This window comes from Halictus rubicundus, chromosome 17 (assembly GCF_050948215.1).
Source record: "Halictus rubicundus isolate RS-2024b chromosome 17, iyHalRubi1_principal, whole genome shotgun sequence".
NCBI lineage: Eukaryota > Metazoa > Arthropoda > Insecta > Hymenoptera > Halictidae > Halictus > Halictus rubicundus.
Window position 1 is genome coordinate 5,510,838 of NC_135165.1, and position 11,630 is coordinate 5,522,467.

At 38.4% G+C, this 11,630-nt stretch overlaps 2 protein-coding genes across 5 annotated transcripts in view; both read right to left on the reverse strand.

The window, feature by feature from the left end:
• Positions 1–400: 400 nt before the first annotated feature.
• Positions 401–2,648, reverse strand: LOC143362434 (MD-2-related lipid-recognition protein). Its single transcript, XM_076802605.1, has 4 exons — positions 2,491–2,648; positions 1,153–1,278; positions 906–1,075; positions 401–577 (listed from the first exon to the last, which is right to left on the reverse strand). The coding sequence occupies exons 1-4, from the start codon at positions 2,588–2,590 to the stop codon at positions 494–496; spliced, it is 480 nt and encodes a 159-aa protein (XP_076658720.1). The 5' UTR covers positions 2,591–2,648; the 3' UTR covers positions 401–493.
• Positions 2,649–6,612: 3,964 nt separating this feature from the next.
• The window catches only part of LOC143362417 (uncharacterized), a 30,039-nt gene continuing 25,021 nt past the window's right edge, over positions 6,613–11,630 (reverse strand). For 2 of the 4 annotated variants that reach the window (XM_076802553.1, XM_076802552.1), the window contains 6 exons: positions 11,415–11,545; positions 11,185–11,333; positions 10,510–10,689; positions 10,025–10,129; positions 9,681–9,881; positions 6,613–9,158 (listed from right to left, as the gene is read on the reverse strand). In XM_076802553.1, coding sequence (XP_076658668.1) covers positions 8,997–9,158; positions 9,681–9,881; positions 10,025–10,129; positions 10,510–10,689; positions 11,185–11,333; positions 11,415–11,545 — 928 coding nt within the window. In that variant the 3' untranslated portion in view covers positions 6,613–8,996. Of the gene's footprint in view, positions 9,159–9,680; positions 9,892–10,024; positions 10,130–10,509; positions 10,690–11,184; positions 11,334–11,414; positions 11,546–11,630 lie in introns of all 4 variants that reach the window. The other 2 variants (XM_076802554.1, XM_076802555.1) reach the window with 2 other exon arrangements.

Genomic DNA, 11,630 nt, shown 5'->3' on the forward strand with positions numbered 1-11,630 from the left:
TCTAGTTTATAAACTTACAAACACGTTGTTTAACGGTTTAAATAATATATATTCCCTTTATCCTCCAGTAATTAAAACTTATACGTATATATGGGATTTATATAGAGAGCGTATATATATATAGAGATAGATTTAGTTTTGTAAGGAAAATGTTTTATGAATCTTTGTGCCTAAAGATTGAAAAGTTGCTACGAATTAAAGTTTTAAGTTTCTTTTTAAACGAGATTATGATTAAAATAGAGCGTTCATCTTATCGCCGAAGAAATTCCGAGAACTTTATCGATAGTCGTAATGACTTCTTAGATGTTACGTAATTCATACAAGTTATTATCGGACTTAAATATATATGGAATGTGTCATTATTTACAAAACATTTTCAAGAAACAGGAATATGCGTATGCAGGTTGACGGAAAGGTTTATTCGACTAATTTATCGAATCGAGAATTATTATTAATTGAGCACCGTACAACGATAAATCACTCGTGTTCAGCATCACTTGGTTATCTTAATTTGAAACATGAAACAACACTCTTGGTTCTGTTCGTTCCATATTCTCCACTTGAGATCATACATCCTCTGAAACAAAAGCAAATGTTTGTGTATGCTAATATTGTCGTCGGAGTTGCAGAATTATTTAATGTAACATCTTGACATCAAATAGCCAAGGAATAATTGTCACAAAATGCAGAGGAAGAAGGAATAAACGGACTGATATTTTGTTCACGACTAAAATTGCTACTGCTACTGAAATATATGTCAAGAAACATTTAGCTACTAATTATAGACTTTCGATAACTGTGAAACAATCGCAGATAAATAACGTATTAACTCTGATTATAGAAATTACAAAGGCTTTCATTGAAACAGTAATCTTAGAGATCACGTCAATAAAGAATTCACTTACAACGGGGTATTTCTTTAAAATCGGTATTTCCGTGTAGAATGTATTTCGTTCCCCTGCCTTGACAGGACACGAAGTCAACAAACAAGCATTAGGATCCATTCCCAGGAATGGAATATCTGTCAGTTGACTTGCCCAAAATATTCGACCCGTCATTACATCTGACGAGAAATCTGCGAAAGAATTATACAGTTTTGTTAGTTGATGTTCCTCACGGTAAACCACAGTAAAATCTCAAAGCTGCACTTACTGGGTGTGTAATGAATAGTCATATTTGTATTAGTCCCTCTCCTTACTTTACATGCCTTCGACTCTGCAGCTTCCCTACAAGGTTCTATGTACACTTCGTCCACAGTGCAATTTATTGGAGTATTAGCTGAAACGAATAGTTTATAGAAATTATCGTTTACGAGATTGCAATATCTATTTAGTTTTTATTATGCTGTTAGAGAACACAGGCCACCACAGACATTTATAAAACTTTACTATGTATTTTATAATACATGTTTTACGAGGTAACTAGTAAGAACTGTTTTACATTTTTTACAAATATTATTTAAAAAATGAAGACATTTCTTCAATAATTTCCCATATAATTATTTTTATAACGTCGATAATTGCTACTCGCAAGAAGAAAAATTCAACATAAAATCACAAAACAACGATACTTCTAAACGTTCTATACAGTTCTAAAATGTGAAACACAAACTTTATTTTTTCCTGATTCCTGGAAGCTTTTTTTTCACTACTTCTCGCAACTTCTGGAAAAGATTCAATTCGTTCAATGCAATTTTAATAAAGTTATTCTCTTTCAAAGAATGCCTGAATATCAACTGTGCACGTAAATATTATGGGCCTTTGTGATTTCGATTTTACAGGCCAGTTTTTACGCGTCAAAACATGGTAGCTCGTTCAAAGTTACATTTTCTGGATTACAAAGAGATAATACGCTCGGAATACGAATCCTGCAGCGAAAAGCACGCTGTTAACGCAGGCAACATTTTCTGTTACGATCAATAGGCACCGTAGATATTTAATCGACCGTTTCCATCCCCGATTTCAAGAGCTATTTTCACCACTTCAAAGCGAACGATCGCGGACACGAAAAAATACGCGCCCCATATTTTTTTCGAGCATCACAGTCGATGTTTATCACTCGCCCCATTGTATACGGTGGAAACAAGAGAACTAGGAAAACATAATTCCGCTACCACGATCGGGAAAGATTCAAGTGTAACTTCTGCTATCGGCCCAGCAAATATACGAATGAATCTCGAACATGGTGTGCGTGGATCTTCTTCGTCGGCACACTGTACAAGGTGACACAATAGAGAACATCACAGTCGATGGATAAATGCTTTTGTTAGATTATCAAATGTCCGATTTGTAACGAACACAACTTTCCCGTAAACACAATCTATAGATAGAAGATTCAAGACTAACATTGTACCATGTAAATCGATAAATCTGCAGGCTAGTATTTGTTGATCAAAACGCGGTTCGTAACGTTTGCACTCTACAATCGGACATTTAATATGGAACAATAGATTTCGTGTAATCGATTTCGATCACTGGTTTCGATACTCACGATCGGGATAAGAACATCGCCGCGGCGTCAAGCGTTCCGCGTAGATCACCGCAAGGCCCAGGGCCAGGAAGACGAGGACGAGTTCACTATTTCGGTTCATCCTCGCCAGATGTTCGTTACGAAGTGAAGAAATGATAACTCTCGACGGCCGAGCAGAAGGCGAACGATTCGTCGTCGAGGGGAGCAAGCCAGAGTGGGGCCGTAGGTCAATTGAGATAACATCTTGGTCCTGAGGAAATTGTATGCACCTCGTACATCGCCTTTATGGAATCGAGTTGTACTTTGTATCGTTCTTACATCCTATTCTTAGATTAGCTACTTATCTACTCCGATTACTGTGACTTTGTAACCATTCAATGGACTGCTCGATTAGTCCAACGGCCCTGAGACCTTGCCCGTTCACTCCCAAAAAACCCTAAGCCTGGCCAGATATTATTTCGACTGAAACGAAAAATCATAATACGAAATACTAAATTCTTTCAACTAATTTATACGAAAATGCCATCAAGAAATTATTTACAGAGACTATATACGTGGATCTTCTATGGCAGTAAGTGTACAGACTTGTTGAAGAATCTTTTTTACATTTACTATACATCTACTGAAGAATGAACTACGCAACAAGTTATAAATAATTTATGAACAAAAATTTGATTACGACGCGAGCACAACTTGATCTATAAAAGGCTGAAGGTGGCCTTGAATTCTCTGGGGGGAAAAACGAATTGACCCAAAATTTTCTGTAATCATCTTAGAGCTCTTGTTGAGTCATGCTCTATACAAGATAAAAACGTGTTCGATCGACCTTCTAACAGCACACTAATCTAAACTGACCATCTTCCGTGGTTCACCGTGCAGAACGACAGAATTAGGCTTTCCCAAACGGCAATTGTTTAACGCAGAATCGAGTGTTTCACCTTGAACTTTATGGTCCCATTTCTCTAGCAGTTGAATCGCGCAGTCGGAAGAATTTCTTGGCACAAAATGTGTTTTCTTCAAATGTCGGCTATCGAACGGTTGGTTCGGTTCAGTTTGGACCAGGGACAGTTTTAGGCTGCTCGGAGACGCATTATAAAAGGCATCGGTCATTTCTGGTGGAAGAGACAATGTTCGACTTCGGCAAGTAAACAAGCTTAATGGAGTGCGATGATTTATGCTCGTGTTTTTTCGAAATGAATGATTCGCGGCGCGACTCGGGCCACAACTTTGACGTAATCGTCTTTGCGCGTTATGTCGTTGACCGCGCTCCTACTGACCTGAATCATGCGTATCGCTATTGGCGCATTACGATGCTGCTGAAGGTTTGTCATCGTTAATTGATACACCAGCTGCAGCTTCTTCGCAGTTGCTTCTGAGCAATTAGAATCGCCCTTTTGAATCGTATCCTGAAGGACTTGGAGTTTTGAAACTAATTTCAAAATTAAAATAAAAAATTTTATGAGTTCGCAGCCTCGTCAGTAATATTTCTATCATATTTAATAATACATTTGAATAACAGAAAATTATTCCTCTGCTACTTCTTTTTCTCCGGCGACTGTCAAGAAAAATTAGTTTAACTGCAGACACGCCGGTCTCGCGATACTAAACGTTCCAGCTACATTTACGTCACTCTCGTGACTAATATTCTTGTTATTATATTCTATATGTACTGGAGCGACCGATACGACAATCATTCTTGTTTGGTCTCATAAAATGCGTTCTCGGTGAAGACGTATGCAGTCGCCGCAGTAAAGTCGACGGTTCAAAAGCGGCAGTCTAAAACAAATGAAGATTTTTCAACGTTCCCGTGAATCTACGCAATTTTAGGTGACGTCTCTGGAACATTTTATTTCTGATAATAATAGGAAACTTGATGAATTGAATCTTTGCGGAGGCTGGTTCCTTTCTCCCGTTCAATCATCGAGTTGATTTTGTGTCGCTTCGAGCGCTATGCCAGCGAGCATCAGACATTAGCTGCGAAGGTTACACGGGCATCCGTACGGTCACTAGCGGCATATAAAACGATGGAAGACTCTGTTGAATTGACAGTGCCAGAAATAAGAGTTCGACGATCGTTCGAGTGCGGTCATTCGGTAAATTAAGCCAGAGGCCGGCAAAGGGATATAGTCGCGCGGTCTCAGATGACCAATCAAAGACAAGGCCTCTGGAAAAATAATTGGACACAATTGTTAAATTGTGCATTTCCTGATAAAAGTAGATCGGCCATGCCGGAACACGGTCTCGCCAACAATTCTGCCGAAATTTCGAAGGCCCGCTCTGCCACTTGTCCCGAGCATAATCTGATTCAATAGCGCGGAGACTCTAAATTTAAAGATGACAGACACATAATCCGGCCGGACCTTTATGCACTCGCAGCTTGCAGGAACAATCGAGGCACAATCAACTGCGCAATTGAATGCAATTCAATAGAGGGAGGTTGTCCTCCGAAAGTATTTCGCATCAGGAAAATTGCTGTCGTTTGATTTTTTTTTTTTTTTTTTTTAGAAATATCGCATTAATGCAATCGATGAAGAAATCAAGCTAAATGACGGATAATCATGCAGAAATAATGCTGATGCACTTATCTCGCTACGTATAACGCCAGCTCAAAGTTTTCCAGGCTTCCACGATATTCTTTCGCGAACACGTGCCTCTTTGCAAGCATTAATTTATCGTATAATATCATAGTAATTCACTTGAGGCAATTTTTGTCACTTTTCATTCGCAGAAGCTGGCTGCGAGAGGAAATTAAATTCTATTTCAATGCCTCGTCTACAAAAATGGTGACTTCCGCTAATGCTAGTCCAACAATAACTAAAGTGCTCAATTTAGCAATTCTTGTAAGGTTAAACGAGACCCTAATTACAACAAAAATTGCGTTTTTTTCTTTTTTTGTATTGAAGACTGAAAACATGGAACAACGTCCTTTAATAATTTAATTACCCTGGCCGTGTTGTCATCGTTATTTGAGTGATAAAATTATGTGTGCAGATCTAAAGATTAATTTTTCCGTTAATATATTGAGTGTTTTAAATTTGATTATGACCCGCAACATGAACGAAAATTTAATTAACAAGCAATATCACATGTCCTAATTTTTGAATGCATATTTCATTAAATAAATTATTTTAATTTTACTTCGACGTCACTGGATCAGCAGACAAAAGTGTTAAACGAAATGGACTTGTTTTCTTGGATTTTCTCAATTTAGTTTTGCAATTCGCAGCTCGCGACGTCCACGAAAATTGTTTCTAAACTGTCCGCTGACTAGTTCCTCGTGGATCAACCACCCCTTTCAATTGAACAATTGCAAACTAACCGTTGAATCACACGATACACAAACCGTCGAGTGATTTGCTGTTACGTGCTAACCTCGAGCTGCCTGTAATTGACACCGCAGCCAACAATTAATCGGCAGTCGATCATAATTCTGTTCGTCCTCTTGATACAACGACAGAAGACTTTTCTCTCCAATCTTTTATTAAATACAATATTTAACAACATGATAATATAATTAAAATGGTACAAGCATTAATAATATTATTACTCGTGAGAAAAGTGAAACGTTCTTATCCCTAATGACAATTAACGGTTAGCTCGTTAACTGTGCAGAGCTCGAACGATGTCTAGGAGAAATCCGACATTTAATGAAGAATGAAATTAAAACTACAAAATGGGAATAGTTGTTGTGTTAAGTGTCACTTAGCAATAAATAATTAGAAACGAACGATCCCACGGTGTACTAACGCATAATTTACAGTTGAATTCGATAGCAGGGATTGATATCAATCGAGAACCGAAGTGGCATTATTTTTCGTGTGTACGATCGCGATCATTGGCAGCAATTGTGTCGGTATGATCGCCATTGCACAGGAGCAGATATCGATTCTTTGGTATCAAGTGCACGCGCGTGTACGTGCGACCAAAAGTTATATTACTTTGCATCCCGAGTCAACCGAAATCTAAATCAAACGCTAAACAAATTATTCATCGCTGTATCCAACTTGAAATCATTCTATTAAAACAGTTTATAAATCCACTAATTGTGCTATTTGTATACTGTCGATTTATTTAAAATTGTTTTCTCAGGCCTATGTGGAGTGATTCTACGAGATTTAAGAAGTATTTAATGATTTTTCCCTGTTTCTTTTTATTTTGAGGTGTCAAATTTGAATTTGGATTAATTATTGTTTGGCAAAGTGAAAGATACGATCAATTCCCGAAATATTACGCCATCCGTAAAGACAGCGGAGTCGCGTTTAAAGAAAAATGCGCTTTTTCGGCAAACGCTGCTTTATATTCAGCAAATCGATACTTGAAGTAGGACGCCGGCATTCATGTCGCAAAAAGTGGATCGCTCTTCGACTTAACTCTCCACTCTCCTAATTCCATACTGCAAACGACAAGATTTTTGGTTCTCCCGTTTTAAATTCAATCGCGGCAAATGGACATATTTCAAAAAAACCCTTCGGCTGAACCACCATAACTCTGGACGCAATAATTGTAAGTCTAAACATAAAAAATGTAGCTACGAAGTTAGACACACCGACGCGTTCGTTACTTCCCCTTTAAAAAATTCCCTTAAACTCGATTCGTTTGTCGGTTGTACCTAATTAACTTTGTTGACTATTATTTTTGGACACAAAAAGATTTGTTTATTTTCTTCAAAGATTGGCGAACACAACTAGAAACTTTCAAATCGGTATGTTTTCTAGATTTACTTTTAAACATTCCCAAAACGTCCATCAGTCATTTATTTTCATCTACAACGTTCCTGATAATTTTTTAGTGAAAGAAATTCGGTGAAAGAAAATGTTTAAACTGCTACATTTGTCATTTTTATTTTACTATCGCCCTAAACCAGTTTCATTTTTCGATTGTCAGAGCAAGAAGACGACCCTAATTGATTACCTTTGTCCTCAAGATAGTTAATGGTTCGCTGCTCGGGCACAGTACATTGTGTTCTCATATACAGGGTGAGTCGCAAGAAAAAGCAGCTAAATATTAGAACCGAGAATCGGAGGGGACTTTTTAAACAAAATTTTCAAGAAACATGACGCCTTCTAAAAAGTGATTGACTATATTTTTAAGGTCATCCGAAGGTTACAAGTACTTTTTTTTCTTTCCACGAGATATATGACTCAGGATGCAAATTGCATATCGTTAACGTGTTCGACGATTGTGTTCTAACAGAAACGAGCAATACCTGACAAAATAATTTTATTTCTGCTCCTTCGAATGGGAATCATAGTTGTACACACCACTTCGTTGTCAACGTCTACGCGTCTCTTTGGCAATTTCATTTTTGCTTCTCGTTCTCATCAATACGTTCGCGACAACAACTTGAGCTTTCGCCTGGCTCCGCGGAGTCAACGAAACAATGACCGGACTAATCTCTCACGATTCGCTTCGCACAAACTTGCTCTTCCCACATTGATCAATAATTTAGGTCGCTATTGATCATAGTTTGGTAGCATTCGGTAAAAATAGTGGCGAATCGACCGTGCCCTCGCGAAATAAACGCGCCTTCGATGATAAAAGCATCGAAAACTTTTGTTTTCGAAAGTCGGAGCACTTCCGACCTTTCTTCACTCGAAAACAGAAGAAAGATCGATGAAAAATTCCGATGACTCCGCCGGAGCACAGAATTACTTTATCTACTCGAATTCATTGATCGAAACTATACAATGCAGTCTGCGTAACTGGACGTCACCTATCCTTGTCGCGTAATGCTTAACAATTAATTATAAATGTACAAAGTATAAAAGTTAACGCTACGATTCCCTATAATGAATTTCTCGATTCAGTTATGATACAAACAGCAACAACCTCGCCGCGGTGACACGGTCGAGTGTTTTCTTTTTATAAATAGATAATCGATTATTTTTATCCGACGTCGAATGATATTCACATTCGTGTCAATATTACTTTTCTGTTTTCATTCTCTGTTTCGGAGGCGGTGAGATTCGTACGAGTGAACAGCAACGTTGTACAATTTGCTAATAATTTATAATAAATTACGGACGCTCGAATAACAAAACGTACAGTTTGTATCGCGAGTAACAATATGTATTATTGATACTTTCGGAGAACAATTAATCCCTCTCTCTCTCTTTCTCTCTCTTTCTTTCTCTTTCTGCTTGGTTACTAGTTTCTTTAGCACGATTTTCATTAAGTGTAAATAAATTAACCTATGGTAAAGATGTAGTTACAGACGTAACGTTGAACTTGAGAAAGTTTAAAGCGTCGCAACTTCTTTGCGAGCAGATTGAATTCCTATAACATACACACACATTCGTTCCCAGCACTTAACAATTTGCTATTCGGTGTTTCTAAAAACGTAGATTCATTCCCTCCCTTATTCTTCATCGTCTGTTAAGCCTACCAATGGTTGAACAATTCAATAAAACCACTGTTAATCGTCCCTAATTGTTGAACACGAGGAGAGTATTCAACGTCTAGATGCAGTAATGCTCTATTGGCATTCATTCTCGAACAGTTCCTCTATTTTGAACAGGCGGAGGAACTCATACGACGTAAATTGGGTCCTTGCACACTGATATCCTGGCTTCCTGAAGGATCCTCAGCCTTGGCCCTAGAGGGACTCCCATTTTCTGTAACCTCTCCTCACTTAAATACGGAAGCTCCACCATTCCTACCTTCTCCTTCTCGAATGCGTTCGCGTATTTCTAAAACAAAATACCGTCAATACTAAATGCACATTGTTAATACAATTTTCTGTGCATAGAAGATGCATTAAAAAATCGTTGCCTTGAAATCCCAAGTCGAAATTGCTTTGTGTTTTTCCCTCATCATTAATGAACATTTTCAGAATTTCTCATTTCATTTGCGACCAAAAAAAAATATAATTCATGAAGTAAATTTAGTCATTAATAGACTGCGGATCCTCATGCAATTTTTTCATATGTTGTATAAAGATCAGAATGAGAGTAAAATTAATTTTGTAGAAGAAGAAAATTGTTGTATTTGAAGAATTTGTAGGATTGTATTGTAAGTGCATAATAGTATTGTAATCTAGTTATTAACATTTGCCACGTCAGTCATGAATGCGAGTTTGTCAAACTCGAAACTTTGTTAGGATGTACAAGTTACGAAAATAATTGCCACATTAAATTTCGTCCTGTGCTGGTCTTTTGTGATTTTGACGGGCACTTGTGAGGGTTTGGAGACAATAGTTTCTAGAAACGTACCTCATACCCAAGTTCCCTGAGGAACAGTCGAATGAGTGGTGGTTCCGTGCCGAAGAACTTGGTCAGCTTCTTCACCCTCGAAGGATTCGAGAGGGCAGGTAACTCGGAGTCCTTGATCAACGGCTGCGACTGTGATCTCACCATCGCCATGCTCGTCTGTGTCCTCAATGCAGCAATCTCGCCCCTTATGTTCTCCATTTCCTGCGAACACCTGGTAGTACTGAATTTTGGAAATTCCAGTTTCTCCCACCGCCTAGTTTACTCTTTAAAAAATCCATTCTCCCCATTCCCATCACTTTCTCAAACAGTACGCTCGCTCTGCAATATTAACGAGATTTTCTCACCTGTATCATCAGATGCTGCGTCCTCATCTCCGAGCTCAGGTGAGCCACTGACCTTGCCAGAGTGACCACGTGAGACTCTAGTCGCTGAAAGCGCTTGTTAATGCTCTGTAAACAATTATTACGATCTGTAAGAACGTTGAACGTAACACAACACTCAGGATCGCAATAAAAAATTACTATAACGAGTTCCATTGATCGTGACGAACACGATGCGCCAAACATTTAATCTCGCGAGTCGAGGAATAAAATTGTAAATAGTAATGTGATTGATATATGACATAATTTACTTTCCAGTTTATAAGTAGCACTTTATCACCGTGTCTTCTTTTTGCACTACGATGTAGGATACAATGTTTTCAAGTTTTTTTTGCTTGTTAATCGAGACGCGAGTTTGTATACGTTTTTGCAGTGTAACTGCGATAAGGATGATGTACGGCATTATAAACGTGAAATGGTAAAATAAAGACTGACGACGAGCGACTGACCTTAATGTCTTTGGCTTTCTTCATTCTGTCGTCGATCGCGTGGGATCTGCGTTTGTCATGATGCCTTGTAACTGGTCTAGATGAAACAGATGACGTGGGCAACGACGAGACGGAACCGTAACTAATAAGGCCTCTGGTCTTTCGTCTTTTCTTCACGCTGCCGCCGAGCAGTTTCAGCACCTGAGGTCATCAGCAAAAATTTAGAGAAAAAAATAAAACCACTACCCACGCAAACCAACGTCGTCCTTCTGAATTTATTTATTCTCCCGTGAAAATAGCAGAAAAAGAATTGACACCCAGAAAATTTCCCAGAAAATTTCCCAGAAAATCGGTCACCAACCATGGATAAACTGTTCTAGAATTTTGTAAATAATTAAATTGATATCTATAAAACGTGGGTTTCTTTATTTTCTTGTGTCGATGATACAAGTAAATTGGTACCCACAGAATTTCCGAGAAAATTGATCATTGACGTTAAACTTTTTTGAGTTTATTTACTGTTTTATGTAAATAATAGAGAAAAACGTTCGAGAACTTCGGTGACCGATAACGTTACGCTGTTTCTCGTTTCATATAAGAAATAAAAATTAATTGGTACGTATAAAGTGTCCACACGCTGTTCACATAGGAAATTTATATTAAAGATGATCGTATATTATTTTCTTTGTGTCTTACTTCGCTGTACATATTCTCCAAGCCTTCCAACTGCTTTCTGATAGTTCTCGCGTCGTTTGTGCTCAAATCGGAGTCGCTTCTGTCCAGCATGGAGTCTAAATCGAGTCCGGTCGTCGTCGAAGTCAACTCAGCCGCTTCGACACCGAAAACTGAGGAAAAGTATCGTTTCATTTAGTTATGGATCTATCGAGAAACGCAAAATGGAGGGGGAATATGGGAGGAACACTCACGATGGGTAAATTTCTTCGCAGCTTCTTTCCTGGAAAGAGAGGCGCCGCGATGCTTCGAACTGCCGGACAATCCTCTTTTCTCCAAGGCCTTACTGTAATCGCTGTAATTAGGTTTCGACCCGTATGGTAAGCTAGAGGACCCAGAAACATGCAATTGTTAGGCTTGTTAAGAAAGCTGCGAAACTGGTTAATCATCGCATAAGTACGCTGCCGACT

Coding starts and splice junctions, on each gene's coding strand:
- LOC143362434 (XM_076802605.1), bottom strand. CDS start 2,590: ATGAACCGAAATAGTGAACTCGTCCTCGTCTTCCTGGCCCTGGGCCTT. Junction 1,279..2,490: donor GCGATGTTCTTATCCCGATC/GTGAGTATCGAA, acceptor TATTCGTTTCAG/CTAATACTCCAATAAATTGC. Junction 1,076..1,152: donor GACTATTCATTACACACCCA/GTAAGTGCAGCT, acceptor ATTCTTTCGCAG/ATTTCTCGTCAGATGTAATG.